General features: G+C 41.4%; 1 protein-coding gene across 2 annotated transcripts in view; it reads right to left on the bottom strand.

Annotated features, from left to right (window-relative positions):
- LOC106144462 (zinc finger protein 345-like) overlaps positions 1–20,626 on the bottom strand; it is a 36,138-nt gene extending 15,512 nt beyond the window's left edge. Inside the window, exons 1-7 of one of the 2 annotated variants that reach the window (XM_026778368.1) lie at positions 20,466–20,626; positions 20,021–20,154; positions 16,411–16,497; positions 11,226–11,352; positions 10,154–10,769; positions 9,763–10,069; positions 9,472–9,705 (exon numbers count right to left, since the gene is read on the bottom strand). In XM_026778368.1, coding sequence (XP_026634169.1) covers positions 9,472–9,705; positions 9,763–10,069; positions 10,154–10,769; positions 11,226–11,352; positions 16,411–16,440 — 1,314 coding nt within the window. In that variant the 5' untranslated portion in view covers positions 16,441–16,497; positions 20,021–20,154; positions 20,466–20,626. Of the gene's footprint in view, positions 1–3,438; positions 3,530–4,965; positions 5,119–9,471; positions 9,706–9,762; positions 10,070–10,153; positions 10,770–11,225; positions 11,353–16,410; positions 16,498–20,020; positions 20,155–20,465 lie in introns of those variants that run through there. The other variant, XM_026778366.1, reaches the window with a different exon arrangement.
- Between the last annotated feature and the right edge of the window lie 3,294 nt (positions 20,627–23,920).

Genomic DNA, 23,920 nt, shown 5'->3' with positions numbered 1-23,920 from the left:
AATTGGGAGCATGGGGACCTTGGAAGAGGGTAGAAGTGGAGGTGAGAGACAGAGAGGGGAGTAGAGAAAAATGTAGAGCTCAATAAAAGTCAATTAAAAAAAAAAAGAAAGAAAGAAACAGGTCAGGTTGGTTTCATGCCAGGGATGCAAGTGTTTCAGAAAGACATACAAAGCAATCAATGTAAAACAGCAAATATCTATACTCAGTGAGAGAAGAAACATGATCATGTTAACAGAGCCATAAAAGGCCTGTACAAAATAACACATTTGCTCAGTATAAAAGCTCTAAAGACACAAACCTCAACACCATAAACACTAGAAGCCATAAACCTATATCCAACATTACACTCAAGGAGGAAAATTGAAATCATTCTACTCTAGTCAGGACAGAGACAAAGGTGCTCGCTCCTTCCACACCAACTCAACGCAGTGCATCAACTGTTATCCAGACCAAGACAGAGAGAGAAAAACATATAGTGGTCAATATAGGAAAGTTAAGGAACTGTAGAGATGGTTCAGAGGTTAAGAGCACTGACTCCTCTTCCAAAGGACCTGGGTTCAATTCCAAGTACCCACATGGCACCTCACAACTGTCTGTAACTCCAGTTCCAGGGGATCGGACACCCTCACACAGACATACATGCAGCCGATGAATAAATATCAAAATTAATCCTTACAAAAACCTGTAAAAATATAAGTGAATAGGAAATACCAATGCCTAGTTGGAGGCAAAATTTCCGTCTTCTATACAACAATCCAATAAGAGAAGCTTGTTGGGGGTCACACAGACTGAACCATCAACTAGAGTGTTTGCATGGAACTGACCTAATTCCTTTGCACCTATGTTACAGTTGTGTGGAATTCCTAATAGGAAAACAGGGGCTGTCTGTGACTCTGTTGCCTGCTTTGGGGACCCATTCCTCTAACTGGCTGCCTCATCTAGCCTTAAAAGAAGGAAGTACCTAATCTCACTGCAACTTGATATACCATGGCTGACTGATATATATGGGAGGCCTGACTTTTTTTTTAAAGAGAAAGGAAGAGGAGTGGATGGGGGGCAGGGAGGAAGAGGGAAAGCTGGGGGGGGAAGACTGGGAAGAAACAAGGTGAGGAGGGGAAACACTGATGGGGATGGGAAAAAATTAATTAAAAAATAAAAAGAAAAGCTTTGTACTGTTGTTACTGCTACTTACATAAAACTAGATAGACTTTTTTTAAAAAAAAAAAAGGTTTTTTAAATTTTTTTTGTTTTGTTTTTCATTTTTTGAAATTTTTTGGATTTCTCTGTGTAACAATCCTGGCTATCCTGAAACCCTCTTTGTAGCCCAGTCTGGCCTCAAACTCACAGAGATCCACCTACTTCTCTGCCTCTCGAGTGCTGTTATTAAGGGCATGCACCACCATGTCTGGCCCAAAAATACATATTTCTAATGGGAAAAAAAAAGCAAAAAAACCTAACCAAGCAAAAGAAAGACCTCTCCAGTTAACTCTTTAATTATCGGAAGGAAGTGAGTAAAACACTGGAAGATGGAAAGAATTTCCATGCACACAGAATGGGACAGTACTGTGACAAGAACAATAACAATGAAAAAGATTAGTATATTAACTCAAACTCCACAACAATCAAACTTCCCGTGATACAGTACAGAGAGTCGTACAAATTTCCACGGTAGCACAGAGACCCTGAGAGTACAGAGCAGCCCACAAGGCAGAGGTTTTGTTGTCCCAGCTTTGACTTTAGATGAGACTGCAGAGCCATATGACCAATAACACCATGGGAACAGCAGAAGAACAGACACACAGCTCAGTGCACCACAGCAGCAGAGGGAAAACTAGACCAAGAGCAGTGACCATGGCAATGTCACCAAAATACCACACACTTTTTGCACAACAGGCAGCCTCGTAAACCAATGGTGTTGGGAAAATATCTATCCACACAGAAAATGAGCCTGGATCCTCGTCTCTGCCACCGTACAATGAACCACAGGTCTTCATGGATGATCTAGAACAGTGAAACCTGCACAGAAACGGAAAGTAGGAATATGCCCATATGTGGACGTCGGAAACTTGTCTCTGAACAGTACAGCACATCACCAGGACACAAAAGCACAAACTGGAAAAAAGGACTGTATGCAATATGAATGCATTTCAGTTTTCAAATACAAAAAGCAATGAAAGGGAGAAAACAGACAGCGATACAGGGAAGCTCCGACATTCACTATCCATTGATGCATAAGAAAATCAGACAGAAAACCAATAATGCCTAGCAGGTATCCAGACAGTAAACCACGCAATAGTAGGAGATTCTCAGGTAGAGTTTTCTAACTTCAAGAAATACTCTCCACTGTGCTCATCTCCTAGAATTACCAATTTTTTGTTTGTTTGTTTGTTTGCTTGCTTGCTTGCTTGCTTGTTTTTCGAGACAGGGTTTCTCTGTAGCTTTTGATGCCTGTCCCGGAACTAGCTCTTGTAGACCAGGCTGGCCTTGAACTCCCAGAGTTCTGCCTGGCTCTGCCTCCCAAGTGCTGGGATTAAAGGGGTGCGCCACCACCGCCCGGCCCAATTTAAAAAAAAAAATTAGTAAATGTCTATGTTTTAAAAACTCTCTTCTCAAAGAATCTGGAACACAGAAACCAACAGCAGGTAGAAAACAAAATACATTAAAGGCAACTGAATAGTGATTCATTGCTAACATGTGCTCATTCAAACATGTAAAGACAACATAGGGGAGGTATGGGTACTATAAAGATTCTAAGTAATTTGTACCCAAATCTTACAGGTATTTTTTTTAGAAACAGAGAAAATGATCCTAAAATACACAAACTTGTGAGAAACCACAGACTTCAAAAATTATGAAAGAAGGAGCAAACCTAGAGGCGATTTCAAAAGATATTAAAATTATAGCGATACAAACTGTCAAGTACTGTCATGAAGACTGAAGACTGACAGCAGGGGTTAGCAATGGGAAGACATGTAGATACAGTTTAATACTCTAGAGAACAGTAAGAAATTCTTGTCAAATTCCTGTTGGCATTATATTAGAAATTCAGTAATTAACCCTAAAAGACAGAGAGCCCAAGTAAATGCAAAAAGCTCCAAAACTTTTAAGTAGGAAAAACCTAAAGGCATTGAGTGTCCTAATTAAGCACTACATTAAAATTAAAGAAATAAAAAACCATTTAATATTAGCATGAAGACACAATCAGCAATGTGAACGGAAGAGGGACAGCATCCCTTACAAGCAATGTCACATGAAATCATTATTCCTAGTACTAATTCCTACATAGAGATTCTTCTAAAATCTACAATAGGAATATCCTGGGATCCTTCTCAGTGGACGTCTACAGAATCATTTCTAGTGAAACACAATGTGGTGAAACCGAGTATGTGTCCCACTTCCACGATTACTTGAACCCCTGGTGAAAGCCTCCACCATACCTGGATCTTCTGCTACTGTTTCCTCTCTCTACCTTCCTGGGCTCCCTGTTCTCCTCCACAGGTAAGCAGGTCTGGCTGAGCAGTGAGAGCCCTGAATATAAGAAAGAGATTTTTCAGTGAGCACCAGGATTTCTAACACGGTACTGTACTCAGTAGAAATAAAGGATTTTATAAATGATTCCCCCAACTGTCATACAGCGTCAGCACACTGAAAATATTTAGGGAGCATTTGGCGTTTCTGTAACTTGAATCCCACTTCTAACCACACCTCAGTCAAAACCGAGTGTCTGATTTTATCATGGGACAAGAATGAAGGAAACCTTCCACCTCTCAAAAGGACAAATACGAAAAACAGATGAAATCTCGTCAAACTTCGCCTTTTCCTCTGAGGATTTTAATTTACTCTGTGAGGTGTGAGACTCAAACACACACAGCTCTCAAACATACAGACATAGTTATTTTCCTAGGATCCCTGAACAGGAGCAAGGGAAACCGCAAGCAAGCTGTTCTCGCCCACAGAAACCAGACTGCTGCAGTTCTGAAACACTCAGTATCTGTACAAAACCCCATGGGCAGGGTTCAGGCACTGCCCCCTCTTCCCCGAGAGAAGTCCACAGTCTCCTCACTGCATGTAAACAACCCTGAAGAAAAAGGCAACAGTTAGGCCATTTGTCAATGCTCATGGTGCTTTTTTTTTTTCCACCAGAAAAGCCGCTTTCTAAATTTGTCCTTATATATTCTGTTTCCTAACTGTGAAAATAGTGTAGCCTGAAATCCGCACATTCAGCATGCATACATTTCTGGACTCTGAGGTTTGCCTTCAAACCTCAGCATAAGAACACATTATTCTATTTACATCAGTATGATACACTTCAAACGGAACATAATGGTGAGTATAAAGTTTTGTTAGTAAACACTAAGGTTTATAATCATAACCGTGTAGCTTTCAGCGGGGCGGTGGTGGCGCACGCCCTTAATCCCAGCACTCGGGAGGCAGAGGCAAGTGGTTCTCTGTGAGTTCGAGGCCAGCCTGGTCTCCAAGAGCAGGGCTGGCTCCAAAGAAACCCTGTCTCCAAAGAACCCATATATATAATATTCATATATTCACGTATTCATAATATATATGAATTAAAAATCTGCAGTTATTCCTTTAGGGTCTGAGAGCTAACAAGCTCTCTGGGGCCACCAAGTCTCCAAGTTAAATGCTACTCTTTTGAAAAGGGAAGGGGTAGGTCAGGGGAGTTAGAAAGTGTTTGAATTTAAATGCTAACAGTTTTGGATTTTTTTGCACAACAGCAAAAGGGACCATGTCTGCAAACATCAACGCATAAATTCAATTGCTATATGTGAGAACATTCTATGAGAATATTTTGGAAACCGCAGAACAATGATAAAATCAGCATTTGCCCCATTTCATACGATCTCAAAGATCTTCAAAGTAACACGCCTGCAACAAAACTGTGAGAGCGGTATCCTTAAGAGTAGCTGATTCGGTTCCAAATCAGCTTCCCTCGCAGCTCCTCTGACCTGGGAGGTTCCAGGGCCGCCGGGCTGCGGGTTCCCTCACTGCGCTGCTGACTTTCCCAGGCCGCCCCGCGGCGACTGCGGCTCCGGGGAGTTTCCAGGTCCCGGCGAGAATCTGGTTTGTGTTCGCCACCACTAGCAGAATACAACCGTTTCCCTGAGGTCCTTCTAAAAATGGAGGGTTTTCCGGCCCCTCCCGCCTGTGTTTCTTAGAGCCGCCTCCGAACCTGTCCATCATACACAGGTTCCGGTTACGTACTCCTTTGTCCCTGCCTACCCATTGAGTTTTCCTGGCTTTCCTAGCTTGTTTTATTTTTGACATCACTCCTCTGGTCTAGACCAGTGTCCCTCCTCCTTGGACACCCATCACTCCCACTGTTTCAGGCTGCCTTCCACACAGCTCCAGCTGTCAGGCTGCCCTGGACCCGCTCCGCACAGTCTCCCCACATGTTTGCTGCCAGCCTAGACCAGAACTGGAACTAGGAGGGCACTGCACTCCGGTATTACCCCCAAACTTCGACTTGACTACCAGCCTCCTGGACTACATACACACACCAAAAAATAACAGGCTAAATTCAGATGCCAGTGTCCCATTCATGACACAAACATGACAAGCCAAAGCCAAATACTGTAATTGTGGCTTGGGGAGTTCAGGAACTTGGAATTTGAAAAGTGAGTGGTCAGCCCATTGCAGTAGTGGCAGGCATGCCTTCATGTAACAAAACAGCTTTCTAATTGTTTAAGACCCTCTTAACAAAAGGGAAACCATGACAGGTGCTCCCTACAGGTGAAGACGTGAATCTTGGAGGAAAACTATAACTACCACTATACTAAACCAGTATAGTCCCTAACTACAACTACCACTATACTAAACCAGTATAATCCCTAACAAGAATCTAAACATTTTTCCTTGTACCCAGAAATAAGCAAGGTCTTTATCCCTCATCAAGAAAATTTTTCTTTGCAACAGACATCACTACAAAAAAAGCCAACAACTAATCAAATGCAGAGTTGTGGAGGTCAGACTCAATGGATTTCATCTACAAAACACTCCTGTACCTAAGACTAAAGGAAAAATTTTGAAGAGGGGATAGAAAGATTCTAAGAGTCAGAGTGGATCAGTGAGTTTGCTGTGAGGTTTGTGTTCCCTAATAAGGCCAGAGGCTATTCCCATAAAAATCTCACTAACACAGTCACCCAAAAGGAGTGGAACAAGGATAACAATGGACATGCCAAGAGGCTGGGGAAAAGTCCACAAGGCCTCACTACACGCAGAACTAAAAGCAACTGGGGAATGCTTGGAGCGGGAGAAATAGTCTCCCCAGAGGAGAACACACAATTGGTTACCCAATACCAAATGATCAGCCTTGAAAACATACATACAAGGAACATGACATAGACAGAATAGGCTATACTGAGAAATATATATGTAGATACATGGATATATCAATATGTAGTAACAATGAAAAAAAAGAGGCCATAAATTTAAGAGATCAGGGAGAGGTATATGGGAGGATTTGTGGGAGGAAAAGGAAAGGTGAAATAATAAAATGTATAGTATAGTATGTATGTTATACATAGTATAGCATATATAGTATAATATAACATATACTATAGTATATTAGAGTATAATGTATAACTAGTATAATGTAATAACCTCAAAATTAAAACAGTAAAAACAAAAATAAAACAAACAACAAACCCAAACTTAAGAAAAGCGGCTATAAACCAATCAGAAAATGCAGACTAGGACTCCTTGAGCTTTTCATCTCACCCTAGTTACAAATGCCATCATCAGGGCTCGAGAGATGGCTCAGTGGTTAAGAGCATTGCCTGCTCTTCCAAAGGTCCTGAGTTCAATTCCCGGCAACCACATGGTGGCTCACAACCATCTGTAATGAGGTCTGGTGCCCTCTTCTGGCTTGCAGACATACACACAGACGAATATTGTATACATAATAAATATATATTTACAAATGCCATCATCAGGAACAGAAATGATAACTAATGTTTGCATAAATGTGGGGAAAGGAAGTCATACACTCCTGTGGAAGTGAAAAGTAGAGAGGGAACTTTCATATATTCGTCTAGATAGTCTCAAAAAAGAAAATCACTGTCTGACTCCAATTACAGAACAGTTATGGGACTTGATTTCTGTGGAAACAATGACAAACATCTAATTATCACAGATAAGTAACCAATGACAAACCAAAATTGGGAAACCAACAATTTGGCCTCTTTTTCTTTAGAGACGTGTTTTATCTGCATGTGTGTTTGTGCATCAGAGGTGCCTGGAGAGGCTAGAAGAGGGCACTGGATGTTCTGGATTGAGTGCCCATGTGAGGGTGCTGAGAATTCAAAGTGAGTCTTCTCAAAGAGCAGACAGTGCTCTTAACCGCTGAGTCATCCCGAAGGCTAGAGGATCCCAGAATTCTTTTGAGGCGAGAGACTTTGGAGGGTCGGTGGGGCAGCCAGTACCATGAGGAGCGGTGGCAGGTGAGAGATGGATAGACACCATGCAGAGAAAGTGGGTATAGTTCATTTAGTGGGTTATAGAAGGGAAGGAAAAGGGGGGAAGAGAGGGAGAGAACAGAAGTCACCTCTTCAGGAGAGAGATGGAATGAGAGAGAGTACAGGTTGGAGGAAACAGGATATCTGCTTCCCTCTGTGGAAGGGGAGGGTTTGGGAGAGGGCAGGGCTCGTTTCTTAAAAAAAAAAAAAAAACAGGGTACCCAGGTGACACACCAGGCCAGCAGATCATAACTAATGGGACACTGAATAATGTATTCTAAGTGTTTAACTGGGAATGGGGCAGGAAGAAAGAAGTGGATGGGTCAACCAAAAGTAAGGATTATGAAGTCTTATGAAATCCTGTTTTCTTACAAGTTAATATTAAACATGAATTTAAAATCCTTGGAGGTATCCCACAAGGGTAAATAATGCTGCTTCCAGACACCAGGTATTTTAAATGGAACTCTCTGTACCAGGTATGGGTCGTCGGCCTAGGACTTACTAGACAGGGAGGCCCCATAGTCACCCCAAACAAAGCAGGCCACTGCAAGTGCTCTTGCTTGGCCACCATAAGTACATGGTGTTGCTGAAGGTCCCAAACATTTTGATTGCAAGATAGATCTTAAACTTACCAGGAGAGTCTCACAGGACTGCAAAGAAAAGATGTCAATGGTCTCATCTACTCCTGTACCCTACATTCTACAAACAAACCTACCAGCCAACATGTGTGTACTGGTGCAACCCTGGCACGGCTGCTTATGGGAAGAAGCAACCTCTCTCCTGATTGGATTTGAAGTCTGCTCCACAGAGGGAATTCATGCCAAGTACTGTAAACATGGCCAAAAACCATGGCTTGGGAATTAAAGGTCCAAAGACAGAACCTACTGATGTTTTCTTGATGATCATGTTGTTATTATGCCATCTAAATATTCCTGCTTATAATTACCAATCTTTACTACTCTCAACCTTGGAGAAAGAAGTGTACTCTTGTAGTTGATAGTGGGTGATGCAGTACTGCCAATAAGCAACTGAGTAAGGTTGAATAGTTGCCATTTCATCATGGCTGAGGGAGTGTTCCAAGAGTCTCCTTTCCCTCTTAAGGGTCTACTGGTGGTTAATGGGAGCTATATCATTTTGTTTCTAGTTTGGTGTAAATACTTCCACATAATTTTTGTACCTCCGGAGTGTAGATATTGAAGGTGTGAACCACCATACCTGGCATTATTGTGAATTTTTAGATGTTGAACAAGATAAATGTTTTTATTACAGCTTTTTCCAGGGACTGAAGAGATGGCTTAGTGGTTACTAGCACTGGCATCCCTTCTAGAGGGCAGGTGTTCAATTCCCAACACACACGAAGTGGCACACAGTTGTCTGTAACTACAGCATCAGGGCATCTGATGCCCTCTTCTGACCTCCACAAGTAGCAGGCAAACATGAAGTGCACAGTACACAAGCAGGCAAAGTAAGCATACACAGTAAGAAAAAAAAAAGAAAGGCAAAAAAAAAAAAACCCCAAAACCCAAGCTTTTTCACACACTTACATTTTCAATTTTATTTCAACATAAACTTGGTGATATTTTCTAAGATTTAATCTTCCTTAAAGACTTTCACAAATTTCTTTGTTTCTTTCTTACTTTTTTGTTTATTTGTTTTGTTTTTCGAGACAGGTTTTCTCGGTGTAGCCCTGGCTACCTGAAACTTGCTTGCTCTGTAGACAATGCTGACCTCAAACTCAGAACTCAGGGATCTTCCTGCCTCTGCTTCCTGAGTGCTCAGATTAAAGGTGTGCACCGCGACTCCTGGCTATTTATGTTTCTATTATGTATACTGTTGTGATTTGTAAGCATAGAATACTGGATAAATGTTATGTCACATTATTTTTTAAATGGTATTTTACTCTCCAGTATGAATTTTCTGATGTGCTCTATGAGTTGAGCACTTAGTAAAAAATTTGTTAGATTCCTTACATGTGTAAGGTCTTTCTCAAGTATGAACTCTCTGATGTATTCTAAGAGTTGAGTCCTGGGTAAAGGATTTGTCACAAATCTCACATTTGTAAGGCTTCTCACCAGTATGGACTCTGTGATGCCTTTTAAGATGTGATAATTGGATAAAGGACTTATCACATTCTTTACATCTGTATAATCCCTCTAGAGAATGAATTCTCTGATGCCTTTTAAGTGATGAATAGTGGGTAAAGGATCTGGCACACTCATTGCATTCGTAAGGCTTCTCTCCACTGGGCAGTCTGTAATGGTTTTTAAGACGTGAAAGCTGATGAAAGACCTTGCCACACTCAAGACACGGATAGTGTTCCTTCGCAGCATGGATTTTCTGATGTCTCCTGAAACTCGAACAGTGGGCAAAGGATTTGTCACATTCCTTACATTTGTAAGGCTTCTCTCCTGTATGCGTTTTCTGGTGGCTATGAAATGCTGACATCTGAGGAAATGACTTTCCACATTCTTTGCATTTGTAAGGTTTCTCCCCAGTATGAAGTCTTTGATGTGTTTTAAGACTTGAGCACTGATTAAATGATTTGTCACAGACCTCGCATTTGTAAGGCTTCTCACCAGTATGGATTCTGTAATGCCTTTTAAGATGTGATAACTCAATATAGGACTTACCACACTCTTTACATTTGTATAATTTCTCTAAAGAGTGAATTTTCTGATGCCTTCTAAAAGATGAATAGTGGGTAAAGGATCTGCCACAGTCACCGCATTTGTAAGGCTTCTCTCCAGTGTGGAGTCTTTGATGTGTTTTAAGATTTGTATATGGAGTGAAAGATTTGTCAGAAACATCGCACTCACAGCGCTTCTCTCCAGTATGGATTCTCTGCTGTCCGCTGAGGCTTGAGGCAGTACTGAAGCATTTCCCACATTTCTCACACTGGTGTGGTTTCTCTTTAACGTAGACTCTTTGTTGCAAAAGACTGTATATGGAGTCGAGACAGTCATCATATTCTCCCTGCCTGAGCTCCTTCTTTGCAGTGGAGAATCTCTGATCTTTATTAATGCTGGGACACAAATTTAAAGATTTTTCAAAGTCTTTAGATTTGCAAGGTTCTTCTCCAGTGTGCATGCTGTCATGTCTTTCTGGGTTTGATGAGTCAATGGAGTCATCTCTGTGATTACTGCATCTGTAGTTACTAGAGTTTTCTGTAGTTTCGCTTGTTTTATAGAATGCACATGTGGAGGCGTCATGAAGCACTTTACCAAGCTCATTACACTGACAAGACTTCTTTTCATTCTTCACATGGTGATGGACAGGATCACATTTGCAATAGTTCTCTGAAAATGAGTACAAGTCATATTAACAGGGCTTGTTCTAAGATTAAATATTTGATAAATGACTGTTTCTCTAAGTTCTCTCTTAAGTCAACCAACAACTATTGAAAATAGAGCTTTCAGTAGTTCACAATTTTCATTCACTATAATTGTATGAATTCTCACAAAAACAGAATGGAATCCTTCAAGGTAGATGAAACAATTATTGAGGATAGTAATTAGCTTTGATTCAACCATAAAGAGTATAGTTCAGAAGACCCAATTCCTTTTAAGATTAAAGGCTTTTTTAAAAGAATAAAGGTGTTTATTTTTTTCAGATACCATAAAAAAGTTCTTTCTTTTTACCAAATGTTCCCTAGTCTCCTGCTGTTTCCAAGACAGCTTAACAGAGCTTTTACAGCCTGTGAAGCCAGTACATACAAAGATGAGTTACAAATTCTAAAAGCAAACTGTTCTCACCCACAAATAGAAGGTTGCTGTAATTCTCCAGCATCACATCAATGTACAAAGCCCTCTGAGCAGAGTTCAGGCATTTCCACTCCTCCAGGGAGATGTCCACAGTCACATCCCTGAAGGTCAACAGACCCTGCAATTTAAAAATACAGTTTAGCTGAGTGTAGTGGCACACACTTTTAATCCTTGCACTCAAGAAGCAGAGGCAGGTGGATTTCTGTGAGTTCCAGGCCAGCCTGATCTATAAAGTGAATTGCAGGACAGCTAGCTAGGGCTGTTACACAGAGAAACCCTAAGCCGATAAACAAGGAAACAAAAGTACAGTTGACCAGATGGTAATGGACAGAGTACTTTTCTAAATAGAAGAAGACTTAAGAAAATTAGAGATGTAGATGAGTGAAAAGAATTACTCAAAAAGATGATTTTTTTTTAAACACAGTAACATTCTATAATGAATTTTCCAACTCTCTCAAAACAGGATGACATAATAATGTCACAAGTAGATATATGAAACAACACACATTTAAAATCTGGACATGACTTTCTATCTCTTATGGATGCTGTGTTTATGTCTCACAGGATCACAGTGTACATGTCTCAGAAGGAAAAATCATCATGAAGAAATGTGCTTTAAATGCTGTACCTGTAGATCATGCTAAAACACTGACACCAATCAATCTTGTGTGTTCTTGTGCCTTACATGACTCTATTCTAACAGGCTCAGTTGGGATGTTTAAACTCTAGGCCTGACACCTAGCTAAATAGCAAAGGTGTAGGTATGGAAGGCAGATATTAATACTGACATAGGCAAAAAGTTTTGTATTTTTTCCCTCAGTAACAAGGAGTGTAACTAGACTTCAGACTGCCAATTTTAACATTAATATATATGATAGATAGTTCATGAAATTAATTTTATAAGAATATTTGGGAAGGTAGAAAAATTTGCATCAGCCATATCTAATATAATCTAAAATTTTCCTAAAACACATAAAGCCAACTTAGACAAATAATATTTTTAGAAGTTCTGAAGAATATTTCACTCCCCAAGAGTTGTAAAAATTAATGGAAGTTCAAAATCACATCAAATAATATTTTCATTGCAGCTAAGCATGTACACATAAGTACAGTGACTGTGAATGCATTTAAAAGTGGCATATATTTCCTACGAATAAATGGATACATTAAATTGTGTGAGAATTACTGTCACCTTTTATTGCTTTACAAATAAAATAGAGTACAGAAGAATGGCTCACGAGAAAATCTGAGCTATTGCATCTGAATTTTGTAGTGTTCAATGTATACTTTTTATTGTCTAAAAGATTTTAAGTTAATAGTGTTCATGATTCTTCCTTTATTTCTCTGGAAATGGAAAGTGGTGGCATATTCTGTGTGATTCATGCATGAGTCAGGAATAGAAATACAAACTTCCCAGGTGGTGATGGCTCAGCTTTTAATCCCAGCACTCGGGAGGCAGAGGAAGGGGGATCTCTATGAGTTTGAGGCCAGCCTGGTCTACAAGAGCGAGTTCCAGGCCAGACTCCAAAGCTACAGAGAAACCCCATCTCGAAAACCCAAACAAAACAAAAAAACAAAAATGGAAATGCAGACCTGAGGGTCAGAGCCCATTTCCCCAATCTTTACTTTAAAACACTGCGGGTTCAGGGTAAGGGAGTAGAGCCATTGTTCTCACAGGAAATGACTAGGCCAAAGCAATGATGAGGAATGTACTTTCTGTACCAAATGTGATGGTTTATGCACATCAGTCAGTCAATATCCCAAGATATTGTTCCTGCTGCATTTCACATAATGCTACATAATAAGTTGTAGTCAAAGGGTTTCACAGTGGGATCCTGTTTGGGGGATTAGGGGAGAGAAAAAAAAAACAAACCCTGATCTCTCTAGTTTGGAAAGTCACCACTGAGCATCCTAACCAAGTGAGTGATGTGAGCAGCAATTCTCCTGAGAAAAGCAGGTGTCAACAAACACATGGACACATCATCACTGTCCTAATATTAAATACAAAAGAGAAATACAAGTAGGCTACAATCTGAATTAAGAACATCAGTTTCATGGCAAGATCAAACAACATGTGCCAGCCATGTTCTGCACTCTGTAATGTGCTTAACCAAGTATTATTTAGTATTAAAAACCAAGATATGCCAGGCAGTGGTGGTGCACGCCTTTCATCCCAGCACTCAGGAGGCAGAGACAAGTGAATCTCTGTGAGTTCAACGTGAGCCTAGTCTACAGAGCAAGTCCAAGGACAAGTTCTAAATCTACACAAAGAAACCCTGTCTTGAAAATCAAAAACAAAACAAAACAAACAAAAAACCAAATATATATATGTAAGTCTCTCTTAATTCCACATGTCTCTAAGATGTTGTAACAATCCAGTCCATGTGTTTCCATATGCATTTTTATAAACATGATTCAAGGAAATGGCACAGATTCCTCATACACAGTGTATGAGGCCACAATCAACAATATATAAGGATACAGTCCATCCTCCATATCAATTGGGCTTCAATTTTATTTTTTCCCCGAGACATGATTTCTCTGTGGATGTCTTGGAACTCATTCTGCAGGAAAGGCTAGTCTTGAACTCATAAAGAGCCACCTGCTTCTGCCTTCAGAGTACTGGAATTAAAGGTGTGGCATATTTGCCAAAGTACAGGTCATACGTGGATATGGGATGTGTACCCTCAAAACAAAACACAACAAAATGGGGCAGAATAGAGAAAAGTGCCACAGGAAATATAGAATAATGGAACTGTATTATAAAGCTGTAGTCATAAAGCTAGTCTGCTATGGGCATAAAAATAAGACAGGAGGATACCAGAATATGATAGAGGACCCAGAAAAAAAACCAGAAAGCTATGCTCATTGAATATTTAATTGACCCGTCCAGCAGGCCAGGTAATTTGTGGGCCTCGAGGAGGAATCACCTGAGTAGGAATGGGGGGAAAGAGAAAGGGAACCAAATGCGTAAAGAACGACAGAGTCAGTCTGAGATGCGTCAAGGCTCCGTTTATTGCAAGCAGGGTTTCATTCTTATAGGGTGGTTCTGGCAGGGAGGGGTAAGGTTAGAGGGGAATGGAAACTATTGCGCCCTAGGCCAAGGAGGAAGTAGTTGTTTTTGTAATAGTTGTTTTTTGTTCTTTTTTTTTTTGTTCTTTTTTTTTTTTTTTTTTTTTTTTTTTTTTTCGAGACAGGGACAGGGTTTTTCTGTGGCTTTGGAGCCTGTCCTGGAACTAGCTCTGTAGACCAGGTTGGTCTCGAATTCACAGAGATCCGCCTGCCTCTGCCTCCCGAGTGCTGGGATTAAAGGCATGCGTCACCATCGCCCGGCTGTTTTTGTTCTTATTATATCTTTTTGGAACATCTTGTGGTTAAACTGTTCCGAGAACTGTGTCACAACCGATTATGCTTTCAGCAGCAAGCTGTTCTTGCAGAGAGGATGAGGAAGACTGGCCGGTACTTTTGGTCGGGGGGTTTCTTGGTCCCCAACATTTAATGAAGGAGGCAAAAAGATAGATACAAAAACATGTCCTCTTCAACAAATAATGGGGGCAAAACTAGATCCAGCAGGAAAAGGAAATGAGATTTTTATTCATTTATATAAAAATCCATTCAAAATGTATCAAAACCCTTATTTAAAACGAGAAACACAGAAACCTAGAAACATAGGGACTATCCATGGGGTATTGAGATGGACAAGAAATTACTGATTAGAAAGAACAGCAACAGCACAGGAACTGACCCAAGTATCAACAGATGGGACACCATGAAAACCAAGAGTTTTTGTACATCAGCAGAAACAATCAGCAGAGCACACAGACACCTACAAAGCAGGAGAGAATCTATACCTGCGACACTTGGGATAGGGGCTCAAATATAGACATTACCAAAAATTACAGAAGTTAAGTAACATGGAAATAAAACTGCCAATCAACAAAAGGGCAAATGAACTAAATAGACACTTTTTAAAGACAGAAACACAAATGATCAACAAATATTTTAAATCTTCATGATCCCTAAAATGCCATGGAAACAGAAATTAAAACTACTTTGAAATAGTACATCACCCCTGGCAAAGAATGGCTGTCATCAATTAACCTGACAACAAATGTCCGAGAGGGTGTTGTGAGAAAGGAACCCTCATTAACTGTTGGTGTGTGTTGAGGGGGGAGTGTAAATTAATACAGCTGTGAGAATCAGCCTGCAGATTATTTAAAAAATTGAAGCGAGAACTAACATATGACCCAGCAACATCACTCCTGGGAACTTAACTGGAGAACTCTACACCCCAATATAGAGATATTTACATCCATGTTCACTGCTTCTGCATTCACCACATCAAAGTACTGCAATCAACCTAATTGTCTGTCAACAGGTGAACAGATAGTAAAAATGGTATACACATAAAGTGGAATACTATTCATCTGAAGAGAAAATGTAATACAAAATTTCAGGAAAATGGATGGACTCAAAACATGCAGTATCAGGTGAGGTCATATGGTGGTAGAAAGAAGAAACCACATCTCCCATCATATGAAGAACCTAGCCAACAATACATGTATATGGAAAACAATGTATATATGAGTATAGCAGAAAAAGGAACTAAAAAGGTTAACTATTAGAGTTGAAGTAAGACTGAATGCAGGTGAACACCAGTTATGAAAAAGGCTAAAAAGAATTTCTTTTCTCTTTCTAATACTGTCACAGGCCTTTTTGGATTTCGGTGGTGGATGAGTACATCACAATATATTCAATTGTGAAAATATGAAATCCTATGTGAGGTTCCAGAGCTTCTGTTCCCAATGACTATCTTAATGGGCATAAATGTTCATTGAGTTGCCAGGCGTGGTGGCACACACGTTTAACCCCAAGCACTCAGGAGGCAGAGGCAGGTGGATTTCTGTGAGTTCCAGGCCAGCCTAGTATACAAGGTGAGTTTCAGGACAGCCAGGGATATACAAGAGAAACCTTGTCTTAAAAACAAAACAAAGAAACAATAACAACAAATTCATTGAATTGTATAATCTTTGGGTCTGGTTAATTTCAGTATGTGAATTTTTGTTGTTTATTTGCAACAAAATAAAGTTAAAATGTTATCAGGAATAGAAAATTAAAGACTTTCAATGTCTCAAAATATAACATTTCTAGAACAATAATGGACATGACCACTGACCTGGGGCATGTATACAGGAGAATCAACCATTTCTTGTTGTTTCTTTTCTTTGAGTCTCTCTTTCAGGAATAATGAATAGATGGCTTGCTGCACTTTCATATAAGGGATCAAAAAGGAAAAGCAAAAATTACTACTGAAAACTGTTAAAGAACAATGAAAAGACCCAAGCAACAGAATACAATCAGGTGTCCAGTCAATGACCCCAAATCCAAGACAGCATGAACAACACCAGAAGCTTGGAGAAAAAAAAACAACAACAAAACAGTAAAACATATTGTTGCCTCCAGAAAAATAAGTCACTTTAAGGTGATGGAGACAGAAATGCATTTCAAGATAGTCCCCAGTTAAAACAATTGGTTTCACTAAAGCAGCACTGCAGATAATAAATTAGAGGCAAAACATACAGTAGAGTCAGAGGAATCATCCATGAGAACATGTGAAAGAATAAATTTCATGTGAAAAATAGATAAATACAGGAGAACTGGGAAGGAATCCATGGACAAGAGTGCTGGGAGCCGATTCAAATAGCTGCCATTACAAGATGGCATTTGGCCCCAGCCTCGCTTGATAAACTCCATATTAGGGTTGCAGTTCTTCCACCGGAAAACAGGGTGAGTTGTTGTGATCTAGCTGCCCACACTTCCCTGACCGGCAGGGAAACATCCTGGTCTGTAACTGACAAGGATGTTTCCCTGCTTTTTTTCCTGCTGGTAGGTCTCCAGATCAAAGTATCAAAAAGTTGCTAGGCAGACTCCCTATATAAGCAGCCATAGTTCAGAGCCCCTTGCCCCTTGCTTTCTGCTCTCCCTACAACGAAGAGGCTCCAATAAAGCGTGATTTGAGAAGAATCCTCGTCTGGTGGCTGTTCTTTCCTGCTGGTCAGAAAGTTCGCCGCACAAGAGAGCAAATCACTAATTCTCACAGAGAAGGAAGAAAAATACTACCATTAATCTAACAAACAACAACTTCAAAAACAAAAACATAGGGAATAAAAATCCTATCAACAAAATATGTAGCCACTACCTGAGTGTGGTGGTGTATGCCTTTAATTTCCCTGCGTGGAGACAGAGGCAGGCACTTCTCTGTGATTTCAAGGCCAGCCTGGTTTACCGAGCTAGCTCCAAGACAGTCAGGGCTACACAGAGAAACTGTCTAGAAAAAAACAAAAACAAACAAACAAACAAACTTATCTACCGCTCTGGAAATCCACGTGGAGAACCCTCAACTAAGCAAATAAATCCTCACCTTAAACAAGTCAAGCAATGACCCAGCTATTCCATTTCTTGGTATATGCTCAGAAAACTCAACATAGTACTTCATAGACACTTGCTCAACCATGTTCATTGCTGCTCTACTCACAATAGCTACGAAATGGAAACTACCTAACTAAATTTCCTTCAACTAACAAATGGGTAGTGAAAATGTGAATACTATTCAGCTGTAAAGAAATTGAAATCATGAGCTTTGCAGGGAAATGGGTGGACTTGGAAAAGATCCTATTGAGTGAGGTAACCTGGATCCAGAAAGACAGACATTGCATGCTCTCTCTCATAGGCAGTTCCTAGCTCCAAATCTTCAGATGTGAGTATACAACCTAGAGTGAGTGCAGTAGCCAGAACAATAAAAACAGACTCTATGGGGTGTGGGGAGTAATAGAGAAGGGAATAACAGGGAACAATGATTTAAAGGGGGAACTGGAAAAATGGAGAGAGATCTCATTATGGAGAAGGAACAGACATAAATACAGAAGGGGGGTAAAATAACAGTAAGGAAGTTCAAAATGCCATATGGAATCATGTTGCTATCATCTACCAAAAATGCCTGCAATACACACAGATCTGTGTATGCACGTCCATTTAGAGTGTAAATAAGAGCTCCCGTTTGGGCTGATGATTTTCCTCACAAGAGTCACAGACTTTCCAACACAACAACCAACATCAGGTGTGAGAAGCCCGCTTTGAAGTTGTTGGTCACAGAGCTGTTGCCCATGGTGGCATCCCAGAGGTCGAAGGTGAGTCCCTATTGTTGGAGAATCCATGCACTTCAGACCCCAAACCCAGAGGACTCCAGATGGATATGACCTGGGGATTAGTTTCTCAGTGTAGCCCTGGTTGTCCTGAAACTCGAGTTGGAGACCAGGCTGGCATCACACTCAGAGATCCACCTTTCTCTACCTCCCTAGTCCTGGGATGGAAGACATGTCCACCACCACCTGGCATGCATGCCTTTTCTAACTGTGAAAATACTGTGACCTCGTACTCTTAAACAACATATGGTGCTTTCCAGACTCCAACACACAAAATTAAAAATTCAGCACAAGAAGACACATTCCATTTTTCTTCAAATTTTTTTTTTTGGTCTGTTTTGTTTTGTTTTGTTTGAGACAGGGTCTCATTGTTACCTACGGGAGTTCTGGAACTCTGTAGACCAGGCTGACCTTGAACCCACTGAGATTCACCTGACTCTGCTTCTTGAGTGCAGGGATTAAAGTCCTGTGCCACAAGGCCTGGCAAAGACACTTTTCAGAATGCTGTATTTAAGCCAGAGTGCACATGTCTCAGACAGAAAATTAATGGTGGGTAAAAAGTTTACTTTTAAATGCTAATATTTACAACCATAAAAGTGGAATATATATATTCAACTCAGTCTGTAGGCATTCCTGTAGGGTAATAGGCCAGAGGAAAAATCCTGGCTGTCCCGAAACTCAACAGTCTTGGAAATCCCCAACTCCTGAGTCCCTGTTAATGGCCAATGTTTCAGCCTTCATCGCCCGCCAAGAAACACTTCCAGCCCCATTGCCCTTTTCTACTAGGTCACTGCACACAGAGATATTATGAAAGCCCAACCCTCTACTCAGCCCTCTGATGTCTTTCTTGATTTTTGTTGCCTGTTGTGACTTTGCGTTATTTCTTGCCTCCGGACAGCAAAGATTCCCTTGCTCGGAAAAGCCCTTACACTTCCTTTCATAACTAATACCTAAAAGTTCTCCGGGGATGCCAAGTCCTCAGGTACCACCTATCACACGGGTGTTAGTGTGAATGAATATAAATTTCAAGAGCTCTGTCCTTTCCGTCATAACAAAGAGAAACGTGTTTGCAAATAACAACGGATACATCGAAATGTTCTGTGGGACCCTCACCTCTATTCTCATAGAGGCGAAAAAGAAATTTCCTATCTAAGTGTTTTAAAATAGAAACCCAAACTAGCTGGTTCCCAGGAAGATAGTGGTCGTCCCTCCTCCCTCCCGGGGAAATTCCAAGCACAAGGCCGCCTGACGGTGAAGAAGTGACCTTGCCCTGGAAACAAAGAACAAACAACTAGCTAACACAGCAGGATAGGAAAGAGCAAAAGACCTGGCACCTGTGCCAAAGCGGCTCTAAAAGGCTTTCTTATAGTTTTTCCTTAAAAAGACTAACCCCGCAGGAGCTCAGCTCCTCCACCCTCCCTGCAAACTAGGGTGGGTATCTGGACAAGCTCCTCCGAACTGCAATTTGATTTACGCTAATTAGCAGCAATAAACCGTGCTTTTGCAGTCTGGTCTTCTCTGGTTTCTGGTGACCTTTCTGGGGGTGAAAGTCTGGGCGCAACAATTCTACTAGGGTATACTTACCAGGATATTATGGCAGTCAGACGGCGGTGGGGAGGCAGTCAGATGAATCTCTTAAGCCGAGGTTAGCCTGGTCTACAGAGTGAGTTCCAGGACAGCCAGGATACAGAGAAACCCTGTCTTGAATACACCCACCCCTGAAAACAAAACAGCAACAAAAACAAAAAAGAAATATTTTCATAACCAAATCAATGAAAAAAATCAGGATTAGTCCAGTTCATCTAAACTTTAAGACAAGGGTAAGAAATCCACAGGAGAATTTCGGAGCCAGCTTCCTTATGAACAGCACAGAAACTGTTCGAACCCCTGGTCCCTTCCCTCCTGGGTCTCAGCCCCGCAGCTCCTCTGAACTGGGAGATTGCGGGGCCGCCGGGCTGCGGTTCCCGCCACTGAGCTGCTGGCTTTCCCAGGCCGCCCCGCGTGGAGACTGCGGAAGGGTCTTCCTCACCCAGGTCTGCACCACGCGATTCCCCACGGTGCAGGCCCTCGAGCAAAGACATAGAACCGCAGTTCAAAACTTCTTTCTTTATTTAGCTCTTCAACATCCCTGGTCCCACACTACAAGGTTTACCATCTTCCGTTTACGTCACTCCTCTAACCCCTCCCTACACTCACCTAAGGCCCAACATCCTCCATCCGTTGTTTCCCGGCCAGTATCTCCGCCCCACTGAAAGCTCCCTCCCACTCCGTCTCCTGCTGCCTACCACTCAGCTCTGGCCATCAGGCTGTCCTGGACTCGCTCTGCACCGCCTCCGCACTTGCTTGCTGCTAGCCTAGACCTGAACTGGATCTAGGAGGAGGCTGCACCCCGATATCACCCCACAGTGAGTTCTGAACCCTTCAGATAAAAGCTAGACAGCCTAACGTTGATTTGACTGCCAGCCTCCTGGACTACATCTTTACATCAAACGGTAATAGGCTAAATTCAAATGCTAAATAAAGATGCTTTGAGATTAAACTAAAAGTTTTCTCTATGGGTGAAAATACAATGATGAATGCAGAGATTTTTAGGTGTTCCTGACAAAGAAAATAAGGAAAGTATGTCCTAAAAAACATGAGTTACACCATCCTGTCTATGACTTTGAGAACATTAAAGAAGAGGAGGTGGAAAGGAAATAAGAAGGGGAAGAGGAGGAAGAGCTAAGACATGCCATTCTCTAGACTCCATACAGCTGCTGTAATCAGTAACCAACAGCAGCTGTACTTACCTGCATTGACCTCACACTAGACCACATCAGTCTAGGAAAGGGAAAGCTCACAGGACCCCACCACCTACCACTCAACTGTTGTCTATGGATGGAACTGTAGGAGCAGAATCACCGCCTTTGCTTGTAGTCCGCTAGACTCCTACACATCTACAAACCCACAGTTTCACAGATGACTCTGGTTAATCTCAGTGGGTCCCAAAGCAAAATGAATGAAGATGATCAAAACAGATTTGTTGGAATTGTAGACCAGGATAGTATAGAGGTAGGAGGTGAGAGTGGGCAGTATTTAAGGTGGGCACGTGTGTGCACATGTGCACACACATACCTGAGACAGAGAGAGAGAGAGAGAGAGAGAGAGAGAGAGAGAGAGACTGAGACAGAGAGAGAGAGAGAGAGAGAGAGAGAGAGAGAGAGAGAAGAGAGCGAGCAAGAGAGAAAGAGCTAACAATATTTTTTAAATGACCACATCAATCTGTAGTTCCTTTTTGGTTGTATCATTATCTGGTTTAATATCAGATAAACTAATCTTCCTTTTTGTGTCAAGAAGTATCTTAAGTACTTTGCTGTTCTTCTTTGAAGCTCTGATACAATCCTGTCAATCTGGTCATGAGGTTGCTTTAAGGGGGCATTTTACTACTGCTTCAGTCTCATTTCTATTGTAGTTCTGTTTACATTATTTCATGTTGTTGAAATTTAGTATGCTGCATGCACCTGGAAACTCATCTATTTCCATTAGAGTTTCCAATTCAACGGAATTGAAGTCAATGTTAGTAGACATAAGATACACTTCTTAACTTATTTCTATCAAGTAGGCTGTGCAAGTTAACTTGGTAATTTTTTTTGTTTGTTTTGTTTTTCGAGACAGGGTTTTTCTGTAGCTTTGGAGCCTGTCCTGGAACTCCCTTTGTAGACCAGGCAGGCCTCGAACTCACAGAGATCTGCCTGCCTCTGCCTCCCGAGTGCTGGGATTAAAGGCATGCGCCACCACCACCTGGCTGTTTTTTTTTTTTGATTGACCTAGTAGCTCAGGCTTCTTATTAATTCTTTCTTTTTTTCCTTTTTTTTTTAAAACCTGCCTGTAGGCCAGAAGAGGGCACCAGATCTCATTAGAGGTGGTTGTGAGCTACCATATGGTTGCTGGGAATTGAACTCAGGACCTCTGGAAGAGCAGTCAGTGCTCTTAACCACTGAGTCATCTCTCCAGCCCTAATTAATTCTTTCTTACATCTTAAATTAACCCATTATTCTTGTCTATGCTAAACATGTGGCTTGATACCTTTCTTGGCCAGGCAGTCACATCTTGCTTACTTTGTGCCTGGCTTCCTCTGTGTCTGGGTGATGACTGCAGATTGAATCTTTCCTGTTCTCCTTGCCCTGCCTCTACTTCCTGTCTGGTCACCCTGCCTATACTTCCAGGGCACAGACCATGTCCCACAGCACTTCCCCTCCCCCCTTGTTGAAAAACAAGAACTCTGAATCAAATCTCTTTTGTTTAGCTTTTCTCCTGACCATTATCCATAACAACTTGTAACCAATATTCCAAACAAATGCAAACATCCATAATCCATGTTTTTGGAATGTGGGCATAGTTTTCCAGGCTCCTTCCTGCTGATTAGGGTACTGATCATCTAATGTGGACCTAAAGAAAATTTTGAATTATAATCAAGTCCTAAATGGAATATTCTGTGAGGCTTGATCATCTCATCCAGCAGTTTTGAAGCTGTTATAGATGCAGAACTCAGAGGAAACTCCAACAGAGGTCCTTTGAAACGTTAATCATCTGGGCCATCAGCTCCTATTGGAGATTTCTCAGGGGTTCTTCCTTGATCAAACCTGATTTTTCTTAATTCAGAACGAATCCACAGCCTCTCATTTCCAATGAATCATTTCATAAAGTTGATTACACCAAAAACGTTAATCTGAACTGGTCTGTGAATATCAAGGGAGGTACAACCCTAGCCTTGGTTGTGGCCTCTGTGAAAAGTGAGGTGAAAGAAAGCAAGGACTTTGTCAAACCCAAGTTAGTGACAGTGAATCAAAGTGGAATGAAGCCTAGAAAGGCTGTGAAGATCCTTCTGAATAAAAAGACTGCCCATTCTTTTTTAAAAAAATATTTATTGATTTTATATGTATGTGCCTCATGCATGCCTGATGCCTGCAGAGGTCAGAAGAGGCATACATGTACCTCATGCATGCCTGATGCCTGCAGAGGTCAGAAGAGGCATGCATGTACTTCATGCATGCCTGATGCCTGCAGAGGTCAGAAGAGGCATCAGATTCCCAGGAACTGGAGAACTGGAGTTACAGATGGTTGTTTGGAAGAGCAGGCAATGCTCTTAACCTTTGAGCCATCTCTCCAGTCCCCCCACCCCCCTTTGGCTTTTTGACACAGGGTTTCTCTGTAGCTTTGGAGCCTGTCCTGGAACTAGCTCTTGTAGACCAGGCTGGCCTCGAACTCACAGAGATCCCCTTGCCTCTGCCTCCCGAGTGCTGGGATTAAAGGTGTGTGCCACTACCACCCGGCCAAGACTGACCGTTTCTTTGAGCAGGTCCTAACAGATATCATTGAAGCTATTAAACTAGATTCAGGCATGGTCAAGAGGTTGTGCACCCTGGATGGAAGGCCAGGGAGAATTATGTGTGTGCTACCACACCTTGAACTCACAGATCTGCCTGCCTCTGTCTCCCCAGTGTT

Source organism: Microtus ochrogaster, unplaced genomic scaffold (genome assembly GCF_000317375.1).
Source record: "Microtus ochrogaster isolate Prairie Vole_2 unplaced genomic scaffold, MicOch1.0 UNK130, whole genome shotgun sequence".
NCBI lineage: Eukaryota > Metazoa > Chordata > Mammalia > Rodentia > Cricetidae > Microtus > Microtus ochrogaster.
This window is presented reverse-complemented; position numbering and strand designations above follow the sequence as displayed.